The sequence below is a fragment of the Furipterus horrens genome, unplaced genomic scaffold, assembly GCF_987537825.1.
Source record: "Furipterus horrens unplaced genomic scaffold, mFurHor1.1.pri manual_scaffold_3, whole genome shotgun sequence".
Classification (NCBI taxonomy): domain Eukaryota; kingdom Metazoa; phylum Chordata; class Mammalia; order Chiroptera; family Furipteridae; genus Furipterus; species Furipterus horrens.
The window spans coordinates 1,658,419-1,682,980 of record NW_028327173.1 but is presented as its reverse complement, the minus strand read 5'-3'; the positions used below and the strand labels follow the sequence as shown (position 1 = coordinate 1,682,980).

Sequence of the window (24,562 nt, the reverse complement as noted above, 5' to 3'; positions counted from 1 at the left end):
CCTCCACACTCCGTCGCCTCCAGCACCGGCCACACAAACTAGGAAGCAAAATAAGGTGCCGGTCGGGGCGGCAACGGTCAGTAGCTCCGGGAAGCCACCTGGCAAAGGGATTTGTGAGACCTGCCGAGTTCAGACCTGGTGGGGCCGGCGCGTGAGGCCCGCCTTCACGTTGGACGGGATCCCAGTCTGTCAGGGACCCAGCGACGGGCTGGACAGGTGACAGCTGGGGGCGCGGTGGGGTGTCTGACTGGAACAAGGGTCTGCTCTCAGGAACGGTGACAGGGAGGTGAGTGGAATTCATGGAACCCCACAGCCAACGAGGGTACAGACGGAGGAGCGGAGATCCGCAGCCCAAATGTGCCTGGTGTAGGGTCTACTCCCACGGGCCCGAGGCCTGGGAATGGGGCCCCACTGTGGACCCCCAGGCGGCCTCCCATGCCTCGAACCCCGAGGGCCTGGCGCTGCGCCCTGCCTGCCACCAGAGGGCAGTAGAGGGAGACAGGTCCCCAGAAGAGAAGACGAGCGGGAGGTGGAGACCCTGAATCGCAACGGGAGCCAGGTGGTCCCAGAGCAGCACAGACCCGAAAGCCGTGCCCGGACGGGAAGAACGAGGTGCAAGGGTGGGAGGGGGTTCGGCCACGGGGCCCCAGTGCCAGCCCCACCCCCTTGCTCTGCAGACACGGCCCCCGTGGGTGGGCTGGGACACCTTGGTGCCTGGGATTGGCTGCTGCCCTAGGAAACCTCGGTGTCTTCCGGCAAACCCACTGACCCCAGCCGTGGGCAGAGGGTCCTTGGGCCTGTTTTCCCACCTGCAGCAGGGGGCTGTGCAGCTGATGGGCCAGATTCTGCTTGGAAGGGTTCTTCTCGTCCCGAGCTGGGCTGTCAGGCCCGCCCCGAATGGACCCAGCACCCCACCAGCCTCTGGTGCCACGGCCCCCACCCGCAGCATCCTGGGACAGCCTGCCTCCGGGTCTTTGCTGGGGGGCAGGGGGGGGGCTCTGTCACTTTGCTCCATTAATTGAAACCATTCCAGGCAGACGATGGGCAGGGGGCTGGCCTGCCCTCCCCGTGAGCCTGGGGGCCAGTGGCGAGAACAAGCAGGTGAGCTCACACACGATGCTGCTCCCAGGCTCCTGGGTAACGCGTGTGCCCACACACAGTGCCCCCCGCCCAATCTTGCCCCCACAGCCGCCAGGAAAAGCAGGGAGTTAACCCAGCTCACAGGTGGGGAAACCAAGGCCCCAGATTTCCACCTGCCCAGGAAGCGAGGGACTGACCCCTGCGGGCCCAACCCCCAAGACCACGCTTCTCTGAGCCCTGGCCTCGCCCCATCCCAGGAAGCTCCTGCCCAGGACGACCCTGCCTGGGCTCTGATGGGGCCCCTGGAGATCATGGAGCTCACCGTGGCCGTCAGCGGGGACCCGTGGTCGCACCCTCCTGGTGCTGAACACCCCCACCGCCTGGCCCAGGGAACGGGATAGAAGCTCCACCCCCTGACGCAGCCCCCTCCCCCGGCCCAGTACGTCCTCCTGCGCCTGGTCCTGCAGCCGACCCCAGGGCCGAGGGGCAGAGGTGGGCTCCCCAACCACCCACTTGCGGGAGGAGATGGATGAGTCGCCCCTGGCTTTTAAGATTTTATTCATTTTTAGAGACAGGGAAGGGGAGGGAGAAAGAGGGTGAGAAACATCAGTGTGTGGTTGCCTCTCGCTCGCCCCCAACTGGGGACCTGGCCCGCAGCCCAGGCCTGTGCCCTGACTGGGAATCAAACCAGCGACCTTTTGGTTTGCAGGCTGGTGCTCAATCCACTGAGCCACACCAGCCAGGCCCTGGCCTTTACATGCTGGGAGCCCCCACCCCGAGGATGGCACTGCCAGCTGGGAGGGGACACGCACAGGACGGGCAGCAGGAGGGCAGGCTGGTCCCGGAGCCTGGCCAGGCAGCCAACCACCCCCCACCCACAGGACGCAGGAGGGGGACAACCCCATGTCACCCCCAGTCCTCAGGGCCACCTGTCACTCCACTTGCAGCACAGCTGTGGGTGAGCAGCGGGCGGGGCCCCGCCCAGGGATGTGCGAGGGGCAGGGCAGGCAGGGCCCTGCGTGCCGGTCTGAGGCATGTTCCCAGGGTGGGGGGCCGAGGACAAGTGCGACCCTCCTCCTGGGACGCGTCGGGGTCATCGCTGTAGCCCAAGGGTCCTCGGGGAGGTCCAGGGTGCTTCGGGCTCCGAGGACCAGCCCACCGCGCCCGCCGGCTGGAACGGGAACCGAGGAGCCCGACAGAGCGGGCTACACGTCCGTCTCCACGCGCAGCCGCTCCATCCTGCGCATGTTGCCCTCCACGGCCACGCGGTTGGTGATGCTCTGAGCAAAGTCCTCGGGGAACCAGCCCGTCTCTCCGTCCCGCAGCCTCTCGCCGAAGAGCCAGCCTGAACCCGGATGTGGGCGAGTGAGGGTGGGGCCTGGGTGCCAGGACGGGCACCCCCAGCTCTCGGAGCTGCTGTCCCAGAAGACGGAGGCCGCCCGTACAGCTGTGCCCCCCCCCCCGTCCCCTCCCAGGGGGCCTTGCTCAAGGTCACGGGGAACCTGCCCTTCAGTCAGCTGCTGGGTCTCAAGACTGGCACTGGGGGCTGAGCTCACGCCAACCCGGTGCTGGCTCCTGTGGGGGCCTCTGGAGCCGCAGGGCCACCCCCTCCCACTCAGGACACAGAGCTTTTGATCCTGCCACTGGGGGACATCTGAGGAGGGTGGGGCCGGGGCCTGGGAGTCAGGCTCTGTGAGCGCGTGCAGGGACCTTCCGGTGGTGGCCGCGGCGGGCTGCCCCTGCCCGTGTGCGGCAGACCCTCGCCAGGCCCCCAGCCCCACTGCGCCGCTGCGCCCCGCCCCCCCCACGCTCACCATCCTCCTGCTGCAGGATCAGGACCACGTCCGCCTGCTGCAGCGAGATCTCATCCGCCTGCTTGGCCAGGTAGGCCTTGGTGACCTCCACCTGGGGCAGGTCTGGGGGACCGAGAGAGGCCAGTCAGTGGCAGGCCTGTCTTTCAGGGAGGGGGTGAGCCGAGAGCGCCGCAGCCTCAGGCCCCGACAGCCCCTCTTGCCTGCTTCACTGGGGCCAGAGGGGCTCAGGTGTCCCAGCACAGGGACATGTGGCAACCCTCCTCCAGCTGGAGCTGGGGCCCCCCCAGTAGGCGGCAGGACAGGCCTGCTCTCAGGGTCAGAGCGCCCAGCACAGGCAGAGCGCGCTCCCGGGGTCCGGCCGGAGCTGGGGGCACAAATATGTGGGCCACACTCTCCAGCTGTTCGGTCTCGGTCTCCAGCAGCCATTGGGGAGCACTGTCTACACTGCCCACACCACAGTGGGGGGTGGTGGCCTGAGACAGTCGGGTCTGTGTGACCTGCACACGTCACCCCAGGGGGCAGAGGGACAGATGGGACCTCTCCTTCCGGGCCAGCCCTCTCCCCCCACCAGGGCCAGGAAAGGGGCCACGAGCCCCATCCCCTGGGGCACGTGCTCACCTCCCTTGTTGGCAGGGCCCTGCCCCTGGCGCCCTCGGTGTGTCAGCGCTGTGATCCACCGGGCCCGGTCACTCCTGGGGACAGAGAGTGTGAGCAGGGCCTGAGGCCGTGTCACTGCCTTCTAGCATCCCAGCCCTCGAGCGCCACGGCGAGGAGATGGGGCCACACGCCTCTCCTGGGTGTCTGAGTGTCATCTGCAGCCCCTGGGGTGGGACAGGCAGTGGTGACATGGCTCAGGCTGCCCGGGCACCCTGTGGTGAGGCTGACCGTGAGCCAGGAGTTGGACGCAGGCCTCCACTTGGGGTCTCCCAGCCCACAGTGCCAGGGCTGAGGCGTGGGAGGTCACAGAGCGTGAGGAACAGTGACAGGCAGGCCGAACCTGTCACATCCGCCCAGGGTCAGAGTCAGATGGCAGCAGCACCCCCAGAATCCAGGCCGCCTCCTGTCCTGGTGCTGGACTCTGTGCCCCCTACCCCTTGTCAGCTTGCCGTCTGACATACAAGGCCTGTGCTCCCCACCCTGGGAAAGGGGCCGTGCCGGACGGAGCGTGGGGACCCGCTGCGGAGCTCCCTCAGTGCAGGCACCCTCCTGTGCTGAGCCCCTGCCGGGTGTTCCAGCCCCACTCTCCTCTGGCTGCTCCTGGCCGGGCGTCCTGCCCCAGGGCCTTTGCACGGCTGCGCTTCTGCTGGAGCTGCTCCCCAAGCAGTCTTGCAGGCGAGGCTCCCTTACCAAACCTCAGCCCGTGCTCCCTCCTGCCCATTTCCCTCCTCGGGGAAGGAGAGGTGCCATCTGTCCCCCTGCCCCCAGTGCAGCCTGCCCTCTGGGGTGACCTACCCACGTCACACAGGCCCAGCTACCTCAGGGCCCCCCTCCCTGCAGTGGGTGGGGATGCCTCCACTGTGTTCTGTGGCTGGCGTGTCCCCTCCTGGGAATGTGAACTTGGTGAGGACAAGGCTGCCCCTGGGACCTGGTGCAGAGCAGAGGTCAGGGACACTGGTGATGGGAATCCTGTCCCCATGGAGCTCGCAGAGCTGTCCCCACGCCCCGGGGAGCCTCCAGACTCACGCGGAGTCGGAGGAGAGCAGGATCTTCTCCTGGCGTCCCTCGCTGTTCTGCAGGAGGGTCACCTGGAAGGGGTGGGGCACGGACGAGCTGCGGTTGCCGCCTCCCAGCAGAGAGGGCTCCGTGGGGTCCAGCTTCTGGACTTGGATGTGGTCCATCTGGGCGTAGTCCTGGACCACAAAGCTGTCCTCACTGTGGGGACAGGAGGTGGGTCTGATGCTGCAGGGGTCCGTGGGCAGCCAGCCTCCCCTGTCCACCCAGGGCCCCGCAGCGGCTGGGGCCAGGCAGCCAGATGGAAGCTCTCTGGAGTTGCCCCCCCAGACCCCCCAATGCAGAGAACAGAGGCCACAGCGTCCAGGTGGGCAGGTCCACATCTGCAGGTGGAAGCCGGAGCCACACAGCCAGAGGCATGGGCTTCCCTGGGTCACATGGGGGCTTGGGGCGCGCTGAGCACCCCCTGGAAGCTGCAGGCGTGTCATCGTGGAAGGCCAGGCCGCCGGTGAGCCCACCTCCAGGGCCCGCGGCTCCGGCTGCCGCGCCCCGCACGAGCAGGGCCACGTGGCCCGGCACCCACGGGCAAGGCCCACCTCTTCTTCTTGGTGACCACCAGGACGTCATTGAAGAGGAAGAGGTAGCATGCTGGCCGGCTGGCGAGTTTCCGGAAAAGCCCGCTCTCTTCCACCACGAAGAGCTCCCCGCGCTTCAGCAGCCAGCGGGAGGCGGAGATCAGCGGGAGGGACTGGGGGACAGACAGACGACCGAGTCCTGGGCGGGGGCCGGGGCGGGAAGCCACTGGTGGGGGCCCATCCCTGCCCCTGGGAATGGGGTGACTGGCCGTCCCCAGACCCGGACCGAGCATGATGCGTCCCAACCTCCAGCAAAGGGCCATTCGGTCAGCCAACAGGTACTCACAGGGTGGCTGCTGGCCTGGATCCTGCCCGTGACCCAGGCCCCACTCGGGGGCTCACTGTGCGCCCACTGAGTGCTCCCCCGCTGGGGGGGTGGGGCTGCAGGGCATGGCAGGGCGCAGTGCGGGGCAGGGGGCGGGGCTGGGACCGCCGACCTTGACTTTGCTGAAGTCCAGCTGCGTGTGCAGCGTGTACAGCTGCTCCGTGCGCTCCATCTTGCGGGCACCCTCGTTGCACTGCTTCACGAGCTGCAGAGCGTGCGCACCCGGGGGGCTGGGCTGCAGCCTCGGCCCCGCCCCCGCCCCAAGCCCCCCCCCCCGCCCAGCCCCGCCCCCGCCCCGCCCGAGGCGCCTGCCCTCCTGGGTGCTCGAGTCCCCGTCTTGCCACAAGATCACTGGCTGTGCAAGCTCCACTCCCTCTGGGCCTCAGTTTCCCCAATGGGACCATGAAAAGCCGTGATGGATGATCTGGAACCCCCCCGTGCTAGCCCCTCGGGGTCTCTGCTATTGGGTGGGGTCGGGGCTGGGTCCCCTCTCACCTTGCTGATGGCCTTTAACGCGTGGCTGGCGGCCTTGTACCTCTCGGGGTGGCCCTGGGTCTTGAGGCAGAGGGTCTGTGGAAGAGACACCAGGTGGAAGGGGGCGCGAAGTGCCTGCTGCACCCCGGGCACAGGGGCCTGCGCAGGGCAGGGCTGCCCCACTAACACCAGACCCACTTAGGGGCCCCAGCCTGGCCCCACCAGGGCACGCAGCCCCCGACAGCTCTGCCAGGGGAGGCCAGCCGGGTGGGGAGCTGCAGTGAGCTCCCAGGACCCCAGCCCTTCCAGTCCTGGCCATCTCAGTCCAGCCAGGGGAGCCCCCCGCCAAAGCCTGTATTTCTATGCTCCAGAATGCCCAGGGGGGTCTGATGCCCCATCTGGCTTGGACAGCTGACCCGCCTGGCAGGGGGCCACGTGCTGCCACCAGAAGGAGCTCAGCTGGGCTCCTGCGATCTGTACGCGTGATGCCTGCGTATGCCTCTCCCTCAAGGGCCCCTCTGCCCCTCGAGCCGGCCTCCCGGAGACACAGGCCGCTGCAGGGAGCCCCTCCGAGCCCCCTGCTCCATGCCCGCACAAGCTGGCCGAGGCTGCTGGGTGGGAGGCAGCGAGGGCCCAGGCCCACGGCTCGGCGGGCGTCTGGGGACACAGGTTAGGATGCGCCCGCATGAACCATCACGTAAGCAAAGGACAGTCCCCGAAGTGCAGACGACGTCCTGGCAGAGAGGTCTACAAGCGACGGTGATGATGCTGAGACCACGTCACCATGGCCATGAAAGCCGTCCTACAACTGCCCTCACCACCATCACATGACACCGGCGGTCAGGAGGGGTCAGGGGTCAGCAGGGGGTGAGGAGGGAGCCACGCACGCATGGACGGAAGGCAGGCCCGGGCAGTCAGGCGGCCTCGGCTGGCCAGGCGTGGGCTGCGCACTCACGTCCGTCAGGAGCGGCAGCCGCGTCACCCTCTGCATGGGGAGGATGAGGAACGACAGCATGGGCAGGCCACCGCACGCTGGCCGCTTCTCGATCTCCCTGAGGACGTCTCGGAAGGCGGCGTTGCTGCTCCTGTAAGAGCGGGGCGGAGGCGGGCAGCGGCGCAGGGGTCAGGCACCGCCTGCCGGGGCTGGGCCGTGAGCAGGCCCGGGCACCCAGCTGGGGAGCCGACTGTCCGGTGCGGGGGGGCCCCCCGCCCCGCCCCGCCCCGGGCCTGGCGGCCGCACTCACAGCAGCTTCTGCAGGGCGCGCTGCTGGTAGACCTCGTTGGAGCAGTAGACCACATAGGGGTGGAAGTGCCTCTCAGCATGCTCCTCCAGGATGTCACTGATGTCCTCCACGCACAGCTGCTCCTTGTGCCGCCGCTCGAGGTCCTCAAAGAACCTGCGGCGGGGGAGGGTCACGGGCCTGGCTACCACCGCCGCACACGTGTGGGCGCACACACGTGTACACATGCACGCACACACCCAGCTCAGCTCCGGGGCAGCACACCGCACGCACGTGGATGGGACCCGGGCCTGCGCCCCCGGCAGGGCCTGTGAGCCACCGCTCTCCCAAGAAGCCCCACAGGTCACCTCCTTAAACACGTGGTGCCCGGGCACGGGCCCACGGCCAGACCCCAGGCCGCCTCCCTCGGATGTGCAGCAGGACGGAACTTGATACGGACTTGATTGCCTGACTTGGGTTAGAGCTGCCAGGGTCTGCCGTGACCCCGGCACCCTGCGCCAGCTCTGAGTGGGGCCTCCGGGCAGACTCCCTGGAGGCGACAGCCAGCACCCGATTCTCGCCAGGGTCCCCGTGAGGCTCAGTGGGCCTGGGCTGGGAGGTGAGGAGGCAGCAGGCCAACCTTGGGTGGCGCTGTCTCAGCTGCTGCCCCCATGGCTGGGCCCCGCCAGGGGAGCCGGGAAGTCCTCACACCCCAAGAGCTCTGTCCCCGAGAAGTCCCTCCCTGCTGCCTGGGCTTGGGCCACGCCCATGCCACTGTCCCTTTCAAAGTCCTGGTGACCTGGGCTCCTGGGAGCCCAGCAGGGACAGCCCCGTCTGCAGATAATACACAGGCTGACCTCCCAAGGGCAGAGGGCAGAGGGCAGAGTACCAGAGCACAGACCTGCCCTGTCCCTACCAGGGGACCTCAGGTGACTCTCTCACCTCACCAGGGCGGGGCCCGCTGAGGGCCGCCAGCCCTTACTGCTCACCCTCCCAGGTGGGCGGGGAGAGAGTCTGTAGCGTGGCAGTGAGGTGGGGGTCGGGGAGGTCCCAGGCCCTCAATTCTGAGGTCACCGAGGGACCCGTAGCCAGCCCCACCCAGGGGGAAAATGGGCCACCCACCAATCTGTGCCTCCCTGGTTATCCCGGCAGGGAGGGGAACGAGGCCCCAGCTTAGAAGTGGGAAGGGGTCTCTCAGGCCCCCGCTCACAGGCCCCGAGTCTGACCCTCTGCCTACGGGGGACTGAGAGTCCTTTCAGTGGGAACGTTCTGACAGCCATGGCTGGTGGGCCGCCAGGCAAATGGGGACCATGTGTCAGGGACAGATGAGGGCCCCACCCCCAACCCAGGAGGCAGTGGGGGCCCTGGGAGCCCAGACACAGGGCCACACATGCGCACAGGCAGTCCTGCTGTCCAGCAACTCCCGTGGGTGTTCTGGAGGGTTCTGGAAAAGGGCGAGGAGACCTGACAGCCCTGAGCTGCTGGCCCATAGCCGCTGATCCCTGGGGAGGCCGCTGTGAACGGCCACAGTGCACACCTGGACCGTGCCCTCCACAGGGGCACACACACACGCGCTGCCCCACACGTGTGCACACACAATGCACACTTGCTGCCCCACCTGTGTGCACACAGCAAGCATTCACACACATACCTGCTGCCCTACACACATGCCCACACCTGCACGCACACATGCACACACGCGCCCCACACAGGCCTGCAGCTGCGCGCCCAGCTCTTCCTTGCCCTCCCGCCCTGCAACCAGAGCCCTGGGCAGGGCACCAGACACCTCTGGGAGGAACACGACCCGGGTGCAGCAGGAGGCCACCTCCCCCCTGCTCCGCCCTGTGGGCACCTCTCAGCCTGGGCGTCCTGGTGGCCATGTGCCTGTCGTCGGCAGGGCCGTACCCAGGGGGGGTGCTCCACCTCTCGGAGGCCAGGGGCCGGTGTGCAGGGTGCAGCGGGACACCCACAGCCCAGGCACGCGGCTGTCCCGGGCGCGGCTGCAGGCCTCAGGGACCTCATCACACTGCTCCCCGCAGACCCCCGCTCCTGACCTCCCACCCACACCTCAGACCACGGGCCCCCAGCCCCCGAGGACGGGCCGCCACCGCCCCGTGGCAGCAGGGGGCGGGCGTGGGCCGCACCTCTGACTAACGCTGCGGACGTCCAGGATGTTGGAGAAGAGATGGTGCTGCTCCGTCTGCGTCATGGTCGCCCGCAGCTCCCTGGACTGCAGGAACTCGGCCACCAGGATGCCCAGGCTGTGCTGGTAGGAGAACTCGGACGTGAGGATCTCGAAGATGGCCTGCGTGAGAGGACAGCGCTGCAGCCGGCCGCGCCCCCGGGCTGCTCGGGGCGCTCCCGGTGACCACTTGGGCAGGGGGCTACACGCAGGGTGAGGGGCCAGGCCGGGGTGCGACACCCCGGGACGCGCCTCTGGTACCACGAGAGCAAGGTCTGGGGACGGGAGCCCAGGGCCAGGGTCTGCGCTCTGGCTCGGCCACTGTGCGCTGTCATGCTGCGCAAGGACACTCGCCCTTTCCCGAGAAGGGGGTAACCATGCCCCCTGCCCTCTCCCCACCACCAAGGGCACCAGCCAGCACCCCGGTGTCTGGCGTAGGCGGTGCCCAGCAGGCAGGCGTCACCATGGCCGCAGCCCCTGCCTGGCCGCTCACCTCCTGCCTCTTGCGCTCCTCGGCCGGCAGGTTGTCCAGGATGCCTGACTCCACCACCTGCTGGGGCCCAGGCCCGTGGTCAGAGGGCACAGGCCCTGGACGCCCCCCCACCGGGCCAGAGCTGGGGCCCAGGGTCAGGGGGCACAGAGCAACCGTGCACATCAGGGAGCCAGGCTGGCCCAGGGTGGGGGCACCCTCTTCCCGTGGCTCAGTGCAGTGGGACCGCAGAGCTGGCTGTCCCTGCTTGATGCTGTCACCCATCGCGCTCCTCTCCATGGAAGACGTCCCCGGGGCAGGCCCACCCCCTGCGAAGAGCCCTGGGCAGCTGAGGAGAGGGTGGAGGCTCCGCGGGGAAGACCCGGAGGCAGCGGAGCGGGGCCAGGGCTCAGGCACACGCGGGCCACCTGGGTCGGCGCCCGCCCAGGAGGGTCGGGGTGGAACTGTCCCTGCACGGTGCCCCGCCCAGGGCTGTGGCCTTCCCGGCATGTCCCTGCAGAGCCCGCCAGGGCAGCCTGGGTGTCCCCTGACTGGGGGCGCCCCCTCTGTAGGACCCAGGGCCCTGCCATACTTGCCCCCTCCGCATGCAGCTGGGCAGGGGCCACGGGCAGCGCCTATGCCCGGGGCGCTGAGCGCCATTCCCCTTCCGCCAGCCCAGGCGCGGCCGTGGTCCCCTCGCCCGGCGGCTGGGGCAGACCCTCTGGCAGTGCTGCGGGTGCGGCATCCTGAACCCCACCTGACCCGGAGGTCACACACGCCCAGATGTCCCGAGTCTCCATCCGTCTGCCCTCCCCCCACCCCGGGCTCTCCCTGGCTGGGGGTCCCAGAGCCTGGAGCACGGCAGGGTTCACAGTGTCCCGGCTCCTCGCCACCCCCGCTGGTGCAAACACGGGGCCCCACTGCGCCGCAGATGTAGGGGCAGCCGAGTACCCACCCTCCCCCCAGCCTGCAGCCCAGCTCTGACCCTGGGCCCTCAGGAGAGGGGTCAGGGGGTCTGCCCGCGGCCGGGGGTCGTGACAGCTGCCTCCCCTGCCCCTCCTCCCCTGCACCCAGGGAGCAGCCCCTTCTGCAGTTGGAGAGGGAGGGGGGCCGGGCAGGCGCCCAGGGCTCTGTGGAAGCTGAGGCCCGGCCCCCCGCCTGCTCCCCGCCTGCCTCCTCACGAGGATGCTCCTGGCCCTTTCCTGGGGACCCTCTGTGCACACAGTCCCCTGCAGGTCAGTCTGAGCTCCAAGCAGGGAGCCTCACGTGTGGGACACCTGCCACGCACGCACCGATGGCACACGCCCGTGATTGCTCCCTGTCCCCGGCAGCAGCGCCCAGGGTGCCGCACAGGGCAGGGCGGCTCTGAGGGCGGGAACTGGATCTCTGCTGCGAGCGCCTCGAGAAAGGTCCCCTCCCCGGGAGGACCCGGGCGGCTGCTCTGGGATGACCACCCACAGGCTGGGAGAAGAGCCACCCCCACCACCTGGCCCTCACCTCTGGGAGCTGGCTCCACGTGACCTGGGGGGGCCGGAAGCTCTTGACCACGATGGGGGAGCCCACCCTCCGCGTTCCGCCCGGGCTGGAGGGCTCATCCAGCAGGTCATCGTCGGACTCCTGGCCTGTGTTCAGGCCCCGCTCACGGATCTCCTGGTAGAACCGGGGGTCTGGGGAGAGAGGACGCATCACTTGTGGGCCGGGGGCTCAGAGCAGGCCTGGACCCCAGAACCCACAGGCTGAATCCTCCTGAGGAGTCTGGGAGCATCAGGCCCCCAGAGCGGGCTCCCCTTGGGCCGGCTGGCCCCCATGGCCGCTCTGGGGGAGCCCAGGACAGGGGTGCTGCCCTGGTGCAGTATGTGGCCCCTTTGGGCCAGGCTGAGCGGACAAATCACAGCCCGCAGGGGCCCACCGGGGCTTCGGGTGGGGGCCGACCCCAGGCTGGGCCGAGCACCGTCAGCCCAGATCCGAGGCTCCTGCTCCTTTGCTGCAGGGCCACCGGCGCAGGCCGGTCCCCGGCCGAGGGGGCCTTTGAGCCCTCACAGTGACCCCTCCCTGCCCCCCACCGCATTTGGAGGCCTGGGCAGGAGACCTGGACCCTGACGTCTCCCTTCTCCCAGCCTGTGGCCATCCACAGCGGTCGGGGACTGGCAGGGAGGGAGGGAGGGAGCATCCCTCATGCCCTCTGGGTGCTCCATCCTGGCTGGGCGGGTGCCCCTTCCCCCCTCCCTGTGGGATCCTGATGGCGCCCCACCTCTCAGCAGGCTGACTGCGCTGCTCTCAGCCCTCCACAGCCCCCCTCCCCCCAATGGACCAAGACAATCCCATGCAGAGCCCACACAGGCAGGCAGGCAGCATGGGGCCTCGGTCCCCAGCACGGCCACCCTGTGCCCCGCACACACACAAGGTGCTGAACGGTTGTCTCCTGGGAGTGAGTGTGGGGCTCTGTCTGCCCCCTGCCCCTGGGACAGGGCAGAAGGGAGTCTAAGGAGAACTTGCAGACCTTTCTAGACCCGTCAGAGCTCCACGGTCAGAGCGCCACCAGGGTCTGTGCTCCCAGAGGGATCCCCTCCAGCACGTTCTGTGCCACCACATGCAGACCCTCCCTCCCCAGCTCCCACGCCCCCAGGACGGCCCCAGGGATACTAGCCACCCCCAGGTCTGGCCCAGCCTGCGGTCACCTCCCAAGGTCACTTACCATCCTTGAAGGAGCCCTTGTGTGCACGTTTCCGCACCAGTGTCTTCTGTGCAAATGAGAGACATACAAACCGCGGGGTCAGCACGGAGCAGGGGCCTGTGGGGGCTTAGAGACCATGGATTGCCTGCAGACCCCATGCCTAACAGGAGTGGGCTCTGCTGAGCGTACGGAAGGCTCCCCGAGGGATGGGGGGCCACCAAGTCAGGGCCAGGGCAAGGTGGGATGCCCCCAGAGCAGGCAGGGCAGGTGACTGAAGGCTAGGCAGATCCAAGAGGACTGCCTGGAGGAGGAGGCAGGACTGAACTAGTTAAAAGGGGGTGCTCTGGAAAGTGAGGTGTTCCCACTTGAGGAAGTCTGAGAAAGGACAAATGTGGTTAGGAGAAGGCCAAGAAGGAACACTGGGTGGGAACGGGCGCCGTGCACAGGACCCCACGGAGAGGTGGCCTGAGGTAGCAGGAAGAGGAGGTGAGGGCCCAGGTCTAGAGGCCCAGCAGCTGACGGCAGGGCTATGGGGGTGAGCAGGGGGCAGGGCTCTCAGGGCCCCACAGCCTGGCCCCCCCGGCTGCCTGCTCAGACCCAGCCTTCTAGGCTGGAACACACCACCTCGCCTGACCTCACAGGTACCCCGTTCCAGGAAAGAGAGGGCTGGTTTCTCCTAACGAGTTGGGGCCTGAAAACTCCCCTTGCTGGTCTGTGGCACGTGGCGCTGCCAGCTGCACCTGGCCCTGGCGTCCCCCCACCCTGCCCTCCGTCTCCCCAGCACTCCCACGCCTCCCGCCTCCATGTCTGGCACAGCTGCTGCTTCAGCTCCGCACCCCTGTCACCATTTATTCCTGCCCCTGTGCTCCTCTTCTCAGACCCCCGGTCCCATGCTCCTGGGGACCCGTCCTCTGTGCTCCCTGAGCACCCCCATGCTGCCCTCAGCACCCCACTGCCTGGGAGCTCTCCTGGGGCCCGAGCATTGAGTGCTCTGGAAATGCTTCCTGAGCATTCGAGTCCACGGAGTGACTGAGTGGACCCTGCAGGCCTGGCCCTGGCTGGTGGGTGGTGGGGGGCAGGGGGTGACACCAAGGGCCTGAGGCAGTTTCAGGGCTCCGAGCACCTCAGGTGGGCATGGCTATGGGCAGTGCCCACCTCCCGGGCCAGGGGAGTCTTTACACTCAGAACAGTGACAACGGGCCTCCGCAGCTCGGCCCCTCTGCACACCGGGGCGCCGGCTCTCCCAGGGTCGGGCAGGAGCCCTCAGCAGCGGTGGCCGTCGTGAGGGCAGCTCCGGGCACAGAGGCCCTGGCGAGGGTGCCCATCTGGCCAGCCCTGTCGGTGTCCGGCTCTCTCCAGGGCACCGCGGTAACAGCGCTCAGGCAGGAAAGGGCTATGGGTGCGGGGGAGCCGCCCCGGCCCCTCCTGAGCCTGGACGAGGGGAGCCCCCCCGGCGGAGCCCAGGCCAGTGGCTGCTGCAGGGCTGCACCCAAACCGGCCCTGGCGGTGGGGTGGTGCCCCGCCCCGGCTCTGCACTCTGCAGGGGCCTGGGAAGCGCCTCGGACCTTCCCCAGCTCAGCGGCCTCGTCTGTAAAACGGGGGTTCATGGGCTGCGCAGAGGCTGGCCGACGGGCACAATGGAGTAACTGCCAGGCGCTCACTGAACGGCGGCTGTGGCCCGCGGCCTGAGGGCAGGCCCCCCCGCCTTCGTGCTCCGGAGGCCCCAGGGCGCGTCCTCTCCCACTGTCCAGGCGCACAGGCCCCCCTACCTTATTTTTGGCCGAGCCCCGAGCAGCAGGCTGGGTGGGCTCCTCAGCCAGAGCTTGCAGCTTGGGGCTGAGATGGACCAGGCCCCCCTCGCCCCCCGGCGTCCCCAGGCCCTTCATGGCCGCCCGGTAAGACTGGCTGCGCAGGTTCCGTGACAGCGTCCCCCCAGGGCCCGTGTCCACGTCCATGTCGTCCAGGGAGAAGCTGGGGCCCGCGAGCAGCCGGGGGTCCCGCCGGGCAGCCTCCTTGCTGAGCACGGCGGCCGCAAAGCTCTGGTGGCGGGCCGGGGTCTTGGCCCTGCTGGACACGGCCAGGCTCCTGGGGATCAGCTGTTCAGTGCCCATCCTGAGGGCCACGGGACTGTCCGTGCTCAGGATGACCGTCCGCGGCTCCCTGTCCTCAGGGGACGGAGGCGGGGGCCCCGGGCTGTCGTCCTGGACGGTGGCACTGCCCCTGACATGCGGGGCACCCCGGACCACCGGGAGTCGGGACGCAGGGTTCCCTTGGCCATCGGGCTGCAGCTCCGAGTGGAAGCGGACTCCCAGCAGCTTTTCTTCTAAGGAGCTGTCCGAGTGCCGCTGGGACATGCTGGGCAGCCGCGGGGTCCTGGGGGACAGGGCAAAGGTCAGGGCCTGCAGCGGAGCTGCCCAGCGCATGGCCAGTCACCGGGACTGCCTGGGGAGGTTGGCGGGCAGCCAGCCTGGGGTGCGCAGGGAGGGTCCAGTCTCGGGCCTGCGGGGACCCGGCCGAGGACGGGAGGCTGGGTCTCTGAGCTCCAGGGCTGAGTGGGAGCAGCCTGTAGTCCAGGCTGGACCCGCGTGGCCACCACGCTTCCTCTGCCGGGTGGCACAGGCTGAGGACGAATCCCCGAGCTGGGGTGTAAGTGTGGGCAGTGTGGGCTTCCTGGGTCCCGGGCCCCAGGCCTGGGCTGGAATTGGCCACTCAGCCTGTGGGCACCATGTCCACAGGCGGGTCCCGGCCCGAGGCCACCTCACAGACTCGCTGGCCAGTGTGGGGTCTGGGAGCTCCCCTGGGAAGTTCCGAGCTTCCGCCCAGGAGCCCCCCTTGAGGGGACGTGGGACAGGACTGGCCTAACCCACAGCACAGCTGGACTCTGTGCGGGGACCTGGACGCCTGGCTCTCTGTCCTGTTCTGCCCACAGGTTCCCCGCTAAGCCACCCGGCAAGCAGGCAGGGCTGCACCTCCCCGCCAGCCCTCCCAGGAAGCCCTGGCCACCCCCATGCCGGGAGGACCGCCCACACATTCCTGGGGACATTCTGAGTCACCCGGCAGAGGGTGGCAGCGGCCATACTGGGCCTCCCCCGGACTGGGCGGATGGGCGCCATCCCGGATCCCCACCCCCGTTTGAACTCTGCTGCCTTTCCCCAGACCTGGCCAAGAAAGGGTTCAGACTTCGACCTGTGAGCTCCCCGAGGAAAAGGCACCCACACGGGCAGCCGGAGGCCCCCACAGCACAGGCTCCGTCCCCTCTAACAGGGCCATTCCCCCAGCTGTGCCTCTGAGGGCGCGCAGAGCCCTGTCCGCCCGTCCCCTGGGCCTGCCTGAGCTGGCGGACCACAGGGCCTCTCCCCGGAGGGGGCAAAGTCTGCTCCGGGGAGGAAGGGCCGGGACGGAACCAGTCGGGCGAGCCGTTGCAGGGTGTAACCTCCGTGCCCAGCAAGCGGGGGGCGGCCCCACCCACAGGCCCTGGCGCCTCCATCCAGGACGGGACGGGCCCGCAGGAGCTCTGGGCTCCGGGGCGGCCCCCGCAGCCTCGCTGCATCTCCCGCCTTCTAGTGCTTAGCTTCTCCCAGCGCCAGGCGGGCTCGGGCTCCGGAGCCAAACGGCACCCAAAGCCTCCTCCTCTCGGACAGGCGTCCCCTCCGCGGCCGTCCTGTCCCCTGCAGGCCACCCCTACGCGCTGTGAATGTCCCTCGATCCTAACGAAGGCACAGCCTGCTCTTTGGAGAGCCCCTCACTGTGGGTGTCACCTACCCTCTTCTGGCCGCTGCGACAGGCCTGGCCTCGCACGGGGATCCCCGGGAGGTAGGGGCGCGTGTCTGTGTGGGAAGCAGGCCCCAGCCTCGCCTCCCCCCATTACCTCCGTTCACCAGCTGCTTGCCCCTCCTACTTTGTCCCGCGCCTTCCTGTGTCCCTGTCTGGGGTATCCTGATCACATGTCCTACACGGTCAATGCATCTGCCCCGGGTGTCCCCAGAGACCCTGTCCTCTCTCCCAGGCCTCCCTTCCTGCTTCTGGGGCGGAAGCTCAGCCCTCCAGATCTTCCTCCGTCCAGCATCCCCCCATCACTGCGCCCGGCCCATCGCCGCTCTGCCGAGGCAGGGCCCCAGGAGGTCAGTCTTTGACTGAAATGTCTCTTCTCCTTCCCCTGGGCTGGCGATGCTTAAAATCCCATCAGAGGGGTCTTGTGGAGTGGAGACCTCACTTTGCCTCCTAGGATTAGACCCGAGTGGGGCTCAGGCTCACGGGGACCCGCTCCGTGGGACGGATCACGTTCGCTCCGAGCCATGTGCCGGGAGTCCTCCCGACGAGTGTCTTCTAGGCCCAGAGGCCCCAGTGGGCCTCCCTGGCGGACGCCTCCCACCCGTGTTGCCTCTGGTCTCTGTTTCTGGAAAGCCCACTGACGAGCGGGAACCTAGGAGCGCATCTCCGAGTTCCGGCCTCTTTCTTCCGTTTCCCTCCCCCGCCAGCCTCTGAGATTTCCTCCGCGGCATCTCCAATCCGGCGCCCCGCCAAATGCACGGCCGTCCTCGCGGTCCCCTCGCCTCCCCTGCTCCGGCCTCCCAGTGCCCCGCTCTTGCTTTGTGGAGGCCCCGTCTCCTGCCAACGACGACCTCCCATCTGTGGCCCGGCTCCCCCCGCCCCAGCCTCTGCAGGCCCCGCTCTCAGGCCCAGGCTGTGCTCAGCCTCTGCTGGGCCTGGTGGCTGCTTCCTTTTAGGGGACAGGCACACGATGGGACGCCTGCGTGCCTGGCATTCCCGCACGTGCAGGCACACACGACCACAGGTGATCACACACATGGGAGCGCACAACTGCATGCATGAACACGAGTGTGGGCACAACCACACATGCCCACACAACTGCACACGTGTGGGTACACAACTGCACACATGAACACAACTGCAGGCACAACCACACGTGCCTACACAATGGCACACGTCAGCGCGCACACGTGAGCGCAGTTGCACCGTGACCACACATGAGCACACACATGAGCGCACAATGCTGGCCTGGCCGGGTGTCCGGGAGCCGGTACAGCACAGGTCCTTCCCACTGTCCTTGGGCACACGCCAGCCACGCTGTCCAGGCAACAGCCGCCGGGAGGGGCCCACCACCCTGTAGCGGCCACGTGGGCCACAGAGGTGGGTCTGCCCCCCGCAAAGGTGCCCAGAAAGCTCCTGCAGAGCGGCTCCGGCACCGAGGGCTGCAGCTGTTTCCCCTGCGAGCCCATGCGTCCTTTGGGAGCAGGGACAGTTTCCTGTTCACATCCCCAAAGTCGGGCCCAATGCCCAAGCTGACGGGTGACTGTGGCATCAGGGCACTTGCTGGGCCCCGGCCCCCTGACCAGGGTTGGCACCCTCCCGACAAGGCGCTGGCGCCGGGGCCGAGAACTGGCCCACACGAGCACTGGGCTTCAAGCCAGCAGACACCCCAGAGGCTTAAGGTTATCTGGGCCCCACTTTGGGGGACTAACGGGGGACTCCCTCTGGTTTTTGCCTGGGCTGGGCCGGAAGGGGTCCCCAACAGCTGAGCCCCTGGAACCCACTGGTTCCGTTTTCCCTCTGCCACTCAGCAGCCTGCCCTGTGTCCCTGGCACACACTCGGGAGGGGCTTGGGAGGGCGGAGTGGGGGGCTGGGGCAGCAGGGGGCATTGGGGAGGCCTCTGGACAGGCTTCCTCCACCTCAGGGGCCCCCACTCAGCCTGGGGGTCCTAAGCAACCCTGCCCCTCGCTGGTCTGGTGGGCCCCCTGTCCCAGACAGAGGGGCTTTTCAGAACCCCAGGCTCAGCTCCACAGACTCAAACCACAGCGGGGATGGGACCTGCCGCCCCTGGGATTAGGACGGCACGTGATCTCCGTCCTTGGGACATCTCGGTCCCCTCTGCCCTGGCCTCTGGGTGCTACTGGGGCTCCATCTGCATGACCCAGGTCTGTGCTCAGGCAAACCTGGCCCACAATGATGGCCTTGTGCTCGGGTAATTCTGCCCGACCAAGCCGGGACTGGGAGTCACACGGAAATGGGGGCAGGATTTGACTTCGGAAACCATGAAGCTCCCAGCAAATAGTTCCATTTGTAGGGTGGCCGGGGGCAGCCTGGCAGCTCTCTACAGGGGGCTGCTTTGTCCCCCAGGGGACATTCTTGGTGGTCACCACCAGGGCCCGGCCCCATGGAAGGAGGGCGAGGGCTGCTGCCAAGAACCTTAGGTGCACAACAGGAATTATCTGGGACAAGTGTCATAGTGCCGAGGCGGAGACCAGGGCGTAGCTGACTGGAGAGCCCCCCTTCCTAGGGGGCTCAGGAGACCCTCCTGGGCCACTCCCTGCCCAGATGCTGCCTGGCAACGCAGCCTCTCACCGCCCCCTCCCTGTGACGCCCGCGGCTGCCACCTCTGAATCCGGGCGCCCCCTAACCCAGCTCCCGGCCCAGGCGTGGCTGGGACACTGCTTCCCCAACGGAGCCCTGGGCAGGAGATCATAGTCCTGACTCTGGCAGGGAGCTGGACAGTGTCCTCCCAGTGCCTCTCCTCCAACTTCCAGAAGGTGGGTACTGTCCCTCTCTGCAGGGCAGGACACCAGACGCAGAGGAAACGTGAACCGTGGGGCCAGGCTGCAGGTCCGCAGAGCTGGGCGAGGAGTCAGGCCCGTCCTGACCACGTCACTGCCCCGACGGGCACATGGGGGGTCTCACTGGAAATAAAGGGGCCTACAAATGGCTACCGGCCCAAGTGTGCAGCCGCCATGGGCAGAAGCAAGCAGCTGATGCCCATTGGAAACCGAAACCCAAATCCTGGGACCCAGATGCAGGTGAGCAGCTGTGCCTGTCAGGTCACCCGCCATGGGCAACCTACTTCACCTCTGGGCCTTTCCTCTCCCCTGGGTGGGCGAAAAGCGCCTCCCATCTGGGCTCAAAAAAGACCCCAGGGAGCCAGAGACGTTGGGAGAGGGGCGCTCACTCCCTCTTACCCTCTAGGTGACTTTCATCCAGGTGACTTTCGACCTTACTTCTTCCAGGAAGTCCCGAGACCCCCACCTGCCACCACTGCCTCCACCAGGACCCCACCTGCTCCATCCCCTGCCCTGGGCAGTGCCCGGGTCCACCTCTGGCAGAGGGCCTTGTCTTCTTGGGCCTGGGAGGGGTAGAACGGCGGCGGGCAGAACCAGAGCTCACCCGGCACCTCTAAGGGGACACACCTGCAGCTCCCATTGTACAGGTGGCGACACTGAGGCCCGAGGGCTGAAGAAATTGGCCTTAGTTCACACAGAGCCAGGATTCGAACCCAGGGCTCCCACTGAGCACTAGGCTGCTGGGGTGTCGGGTGGACAGGTGTGCAGGGTCAGGGTCCCAGCCAGGACCGCAGGTGCCATGAAACGCGGGTCTCGGATGGCCAGCAAGCGCCCCTGGAACCCCAGGCTAAGTGGGGTCTGCTATTCACCTCGGGGGCAGGAGACCTGCCAGGCTCCAGCTGGGACGCTCAGGTCACCGTCATTGCCGCTCACTAGTCACCCCGAACCACCACCACCACGCCAGGTGCGGGGCTGAGACCCACTCAAACCGCAGACAGATCCCGGCAGAACCGGAGGCCACGCAGCCGGGACGGCTCAAAGCTGCTGCGCCCGCGCCAGCCGCTCCTTGCAGAGCGGAGGGGGAGCTGGGTCGGCCCACCGGGTCCGCAGGGGAGGGGAGGGGAGGGGACGTCATTCCCCGGCCGCGAACTCCCGGAGTTACCGAGAGGATCGCTGTCCCCGTCCCGCCGGCCTCTCAGGCCCCCGGGCTGGCTTCCTAAAACTACCGCTCAGACGTCCGCCGGCTCCCGCCGCAGCAGAGTTCCCCGCTGGGGCGAGGGAGGGCCCCCTGGGGCTCCAGGGCCGGGGCCGGGCGCGGCAGCGGACGCCCGAGGCCCGCGGTCACTCCCGGGGTGGGGGCCCTCGCTGCGGCCGGCTCGGGCCGCGCAGTCCCCCGCGGCCCGGACGCCGCTTTCGGCGAAGGCGAAGAGCAGGAAAGGCGCCGCCGGGGTCCCCGCCCCCCCCCCCCCCCCCGGGGCCACCTGCCCAGCGCTCCGCTCACCTGCGCTCTCCCAGGCTCACCTGTCCGCCGGGCTCACCTGCGCCGCTGGGCGGGGGACGCAGCGCCGGGCGCGGGCGGGGCCGCTCCAGCCCGCAGGCTCCGCGCCCTGGCCGGGCGGCCGGTCCAGCCCCAGCGCAGTCGCCGCCGCCGCCGGGTCCCTCCCTGTCCCCGCCCCCCCACTTCCTGGGCGGCCCCGCGGGAGGCGGCGGCGCGCTCCGCCCGGCCAGGTGGGCGCCGCGGCGGGCAGGGCGCGGGGCGGGCGGCTGCGGCTTCGGAGGCGGTGCGGGGACCCCTGCACGCACCTGGACGGCCCCCTGCGCCACCGCCCCCACCTGGCCGGCTGTCCACGTGACCTGCGGCCGGGCGGACCCGCGCCGGGGACTCAGCGCCCGGGCCCGCCCGCCCTGGGCCCGCCCCGCCCCCCGCCTCCCCCGCCTGCCTGGTGTGACTTCCCTCGCAGCCACCAGGAACTGCTCCCACTAACCTAATAGGCCCGGCTCTGCTGCCCCTCCTCCAGGAAGCCCCCCAGAAGCTAATCAGCCCTGCGGAACTTGAGTCTCTCTGTGTCTCTCTCTCTCTCTCTCTCTCTCTCTCTCTCTCTCTCTCTCTCTCTCTCTCGTGCTGTGGGAGGGGCTGGGAGCTGGGGTGGGCCCACCAGCCAGCACACCAGAGGGGCCCTCGGCCTATGTCACCCACCGTCCCCAACCCAGCCCACACTGGCCCTGGTGGCAACAGCGGAGTGTGCCTCTGCTCAGGCACAGCCTGTGGCTCCAGTGGCCTCCTCCATCCAGGGCGGGGGGCCTCAACCTCCCCACGAAGCCCACCCCCTAGCCCACACTCGGAGGTGCAGCTGCCACACCTTCCCCAGGGAGAGCCCACCTGACTTCCAGAATGAGGAGGCCCAGGGAAGGGAGCTGTGGCCCCTGGTGAAAGCCCGGGCCCGCGGGCCCTGTTCGTGTGGCAGCACAACCTGGCGAATCACGTCCCCCCTCCTTTTCCTGATGCAACCCCTCCACGCCCCTGCTCCTCGTCGGGCCTGGCTCGGGGCTCACCTCCAGCAAGCCCCCTCCGCCTGCTTGCCTGCTCCTTTCTACTGCGTGCTGACCGCTGTGTAGGCCATTAGAGCTGTGGCCACGGCAGGACCGACGTGGTCCCTGTCCTCATGGACTCAGTTACTGCGGCACGGAGATGGGCATGTGGGACATTACAGCCGAGGGAGGCCCCAAGGGAGGGAACCATGCTCTGCAAGGCTGTCTCAGGGTGTGCGGGGCGGGGTGGGGTGTCAGCACCACAGCCCCTAAAAAGGGCTACTATACCTGAGACCTGGAGGGTGAGCAGGAATCAGACGGGTAAGAAAGTCTGAGGCCGGGTCATGGCAGATGTAAAGGCCCTGGGGTGGGCATGAGTATGACCGAATGGCTGTGGGACTGGGGGTGGAGGGAACAGGATGCGGGTGAGAGGGGGAAACTGGGCAGGGCTTTGGCAGCTGGGGGCCGGCCGTCTGCCTTTTATCCTAAGAGCAGCAAGGAGCCACTCAGGGTTCAGGCAGAGGGATGACGTGATCGGATCTGCCTGAAAGGACCCTCCGGCAGGCAGCTGAGGGGAGGGCGGGGTGGCGTGGCTGGGACACACACCCTGACCACCCACCCCCACAGACCAGGGGAGCTGATACCCTGCCTCTGATTATAAACTTGTCCCCTGAGATGACACGGGGTTCCGGTTGTTCATCATCTTGGTGTCTTCCCTCCAGACACTTCACAATGTGCCAACCCCCTTCACACATGGTCATCAGAACAGAGCCCAGGACAAAAGAAAGGGAACACTCACCTCCTTCCTTCCGGATCGGATACCTCTGTCAATACAGCCCCTTCCTGCTGCAGCTCTTCCACGTGTCCATTCCACAGCACAGGGCCCAGGGCCCTGCGTACAGCTGGTGCTCAGCAAGGGCCTGGTGACTCACAGAGGGGACGTGAGATACCGGCACTCAGCCCTGAGGTGCTGGGTGCTCTGGCCCCCCTTTTCGACATGTCTCCAGGTCCCCTTTTCAGGAAAGGCCCATTGCCCCGTGAACCACTCTGTGGGACTCGATTTGCGCCCCACACTGGCTCTGCATTTGGAGGAGCTTCCAGATGACTGCAGTCCCCATGCTGAGCCAGGCCGTGTGTGTGGGCCCGCCGGTCCACGGGGCAGCCCACCTTCCGCGCTTGCTGCCCGGTGCGGGGAGAGGGGCTCCTGCAGGCTCCTGTGGCTGGCTTTGCACTCATGGGTGCAGCCGGGTCTGGCACTCCTGTGGCCTGCCCTGTCCCTGCCCACTTCAGTGCCCAGCCGCCTGCAAGTCAGGCAAGGCAGAACCCAGGCTGGCCTCGCAAGCTTCATCTGTGTGTGCGTCGGGCGTGGGCCGAGGGCTGATGCCAGCGGGTGCCATCCTGGGCCCTGCTGCCCCCTGGGTGGACCTCCGCTTTCAGGCAGCTCCAGAATAGGCGGGCAGCTGCTGCCCTCCAGAGGCCATTTTGAGTACTGCACCCACGGGCCCAGCCTGCAGGCGGGAAGCACCTTGGCGATGGGGGGACCCAGGCCGGTGGGTTCCCGCTCGGGGCTTTCCGGCTTGGTCACTGCAGGGTCCATCCCCACCCACTGCTTCCTACCCCGAAACCCAGCGCCTGCACAGGCCCCTCCAGCAATCTGGGTCTGGCTCTGCCACCAGACTGGGGGGCTTCCGGGGCATCTTCCTGTGTCCCAGTGGCTCAGCCTGTGGTTGGGACGGGTGACCGGAACAATGGCTTAGCCTCTGGGCTCCCGTTGTCCCTGCTGTAAGGTGGGGGTTTGAGGGTGACATGCAGGGGTGGAAGGAATGGGGTCAAGTGTCACAGTGACTAGCAGGGAGGGGGGACCCCAAGGCTGGCCTCATGGTCCTGCTCCCGCTCGCCAGCCAGCAGCGCCAGGTCTCTGAACATCTCTGCAGCCTGGTGGGCCCCAGAGCATGCAGAGCCGGCTCTCCCCGAGCTCCAGCTGAGAGGGCGCCGGGGAGCCCCCCGAAGGCTTCACCACGCCGGCAGCTGGACTGCCCCACGCCGGGAGTGGATTTCAGCCTTGAAGGCGGAAAGGCAGGAATGGCTGCTACTCAGCCTCGGGGTCTACCCCTGCCTCGGAGGTGACAGCCTCGGAAGTGACCCAGTGCCTGTCCCTGGGCTCCCGGGGCCAGCCTGCCCACCGGCGCCTACCTGTGCTAGGGGTGGGTCAGCTGTGTGCCTGGCCTGCGCTGACACCCCCTAGAAGAGAGGCCTTTCCCTCTGGGGTCCCCGGCAGAGAAAGGATGTGGAACCCCTAACCCCCTGGCTATTGGCTTTCCTGTAAAGAAGCAGGTAGTTTTGTCTGCAGGAATCTCCCTCCCGTGGTCCGGGGCGTCCATGCACGCCTGGAGTGCTTGTTTGTAGTCTTTCAAATTTTGCTCCACGCTGGAGCGCGGCCTCCAGGACTCCGGCCGGGCTACCCAGCTGCCCAGGGCTGGGGCTCGTGAGGCTATGAGGGGTGCCGGTCTCCCCTGGCAAGGCTGATGGCCCAGACCTGTGGCCCACGGCCCGCCCTCCCCAGGGCGGGGGCAGCGGCACAGCAGCCTCCTTTCTCCTCCGGCCCTGGCACCAGGCGGGCCTCTCCCTCCCTGCAGGGTCGCACGGGCGCCCCGTCCAGCCCCAGGGCAGCTGGGAAAGGTCTCGCTGACCTCAGATGACACGGCTGCTGTGAGTGGGCCCGAGGACAGAGGCTCTTCTGTGCTGGGTGGGTGGAGGCCGGGCCGGGTGGGGTCTGCAGATGCCCAAGGGCACTGTGGGGGTGGGGGGTGGGGCTGGCTGCCTCTCTGGCCACCAGGGTGGCCTTGCTGAGCAGGAGGCTCAGTCAGGAGCACAGCGTCACCCCTCCTGCACCCAAAGGGCAAATGGCTATGACTC

At 68.0% G+C, this 24,562-nt stretch overlaps 1 protein-coding gene across 2 annotated transcripts; it reads right to left on the bottom strand.

Moving 5' to 3' along the window:
- Positions 1–1,621: 1,621 nt before the first annotated feature.
- On the bottom strand, positions 1,622–20,753 carry ARHGEF16 (Rho guanine nucleotide exchange factor 16). 2 transcript variants are annotated; one of them, XM_090268480.1, is made up of 15 exons: positions 20,639–20,753; positions 14,314–14,917; positions 12,566–12,611; positions 11,368–11,537; positions 9,895–9,951; positions 9,364–9,524; positions 7,244–7,396; positions 6,955–7,084; positions 6,021–6,095; positions 5,638–5,730; positions 5,162–5,313; positions 4,578–4,766; positions 3,513–3,586; positions 2,895–2,996; positions 1,622–2,425 (listed from the first exon to the last, which is right to left on the bottom strand). In XM_090268480.1, exons 2-15 carry the CDS (start codon positions 14,896–14,898, stop codon positions 2,286–2,288), a joined length of 2,127 nt encoding a protein of 708 aa, XP_090124606.1. In that variant the 5' UTR covers positions 14,899–14,917; positions 20,639–20,753; the 3' UTR covers positions 1,622–2,285. The 2 variants fall into 2 exon arrangements, with proteins under 2 accessions (XP_090124606.1, XP_090124605.1); XM_090268479.1 differs by lacking the exons at positions 1,622–2,425; positions 2,895–2,996; positions 3,513–3,586; positions 20,639–20,753 and adding an exon at positions 3,634–3,715.
- Positions 20,754–24,562: the final 3,809 nt, after the last annotated feature.

Coding starts and splice junctions, on each gene's coding strand:
- ARHGEF16 (XM_090268480.1), bottom strand. CDS start 14,898: ATGTCCCAGCGGCACTCGGACAGCTCCTTAGAAGAAAAGCTGCTGGGA. Junction 9,525..9,894: donor AGGAGCGCAAGAGGCAGGAG/GTGAGCGGCCAG, acceptor CCTCTCACGCAG/GCCATCTTCGAGATCCTCAC. Junction 2,997..3,512: donor GGGCCCTGCCAACAAGGGAG/GTGAGCACGTGC, acceptor TCGGTCCCCCAG/ACCTGCCCCAGGTGGAGGTC.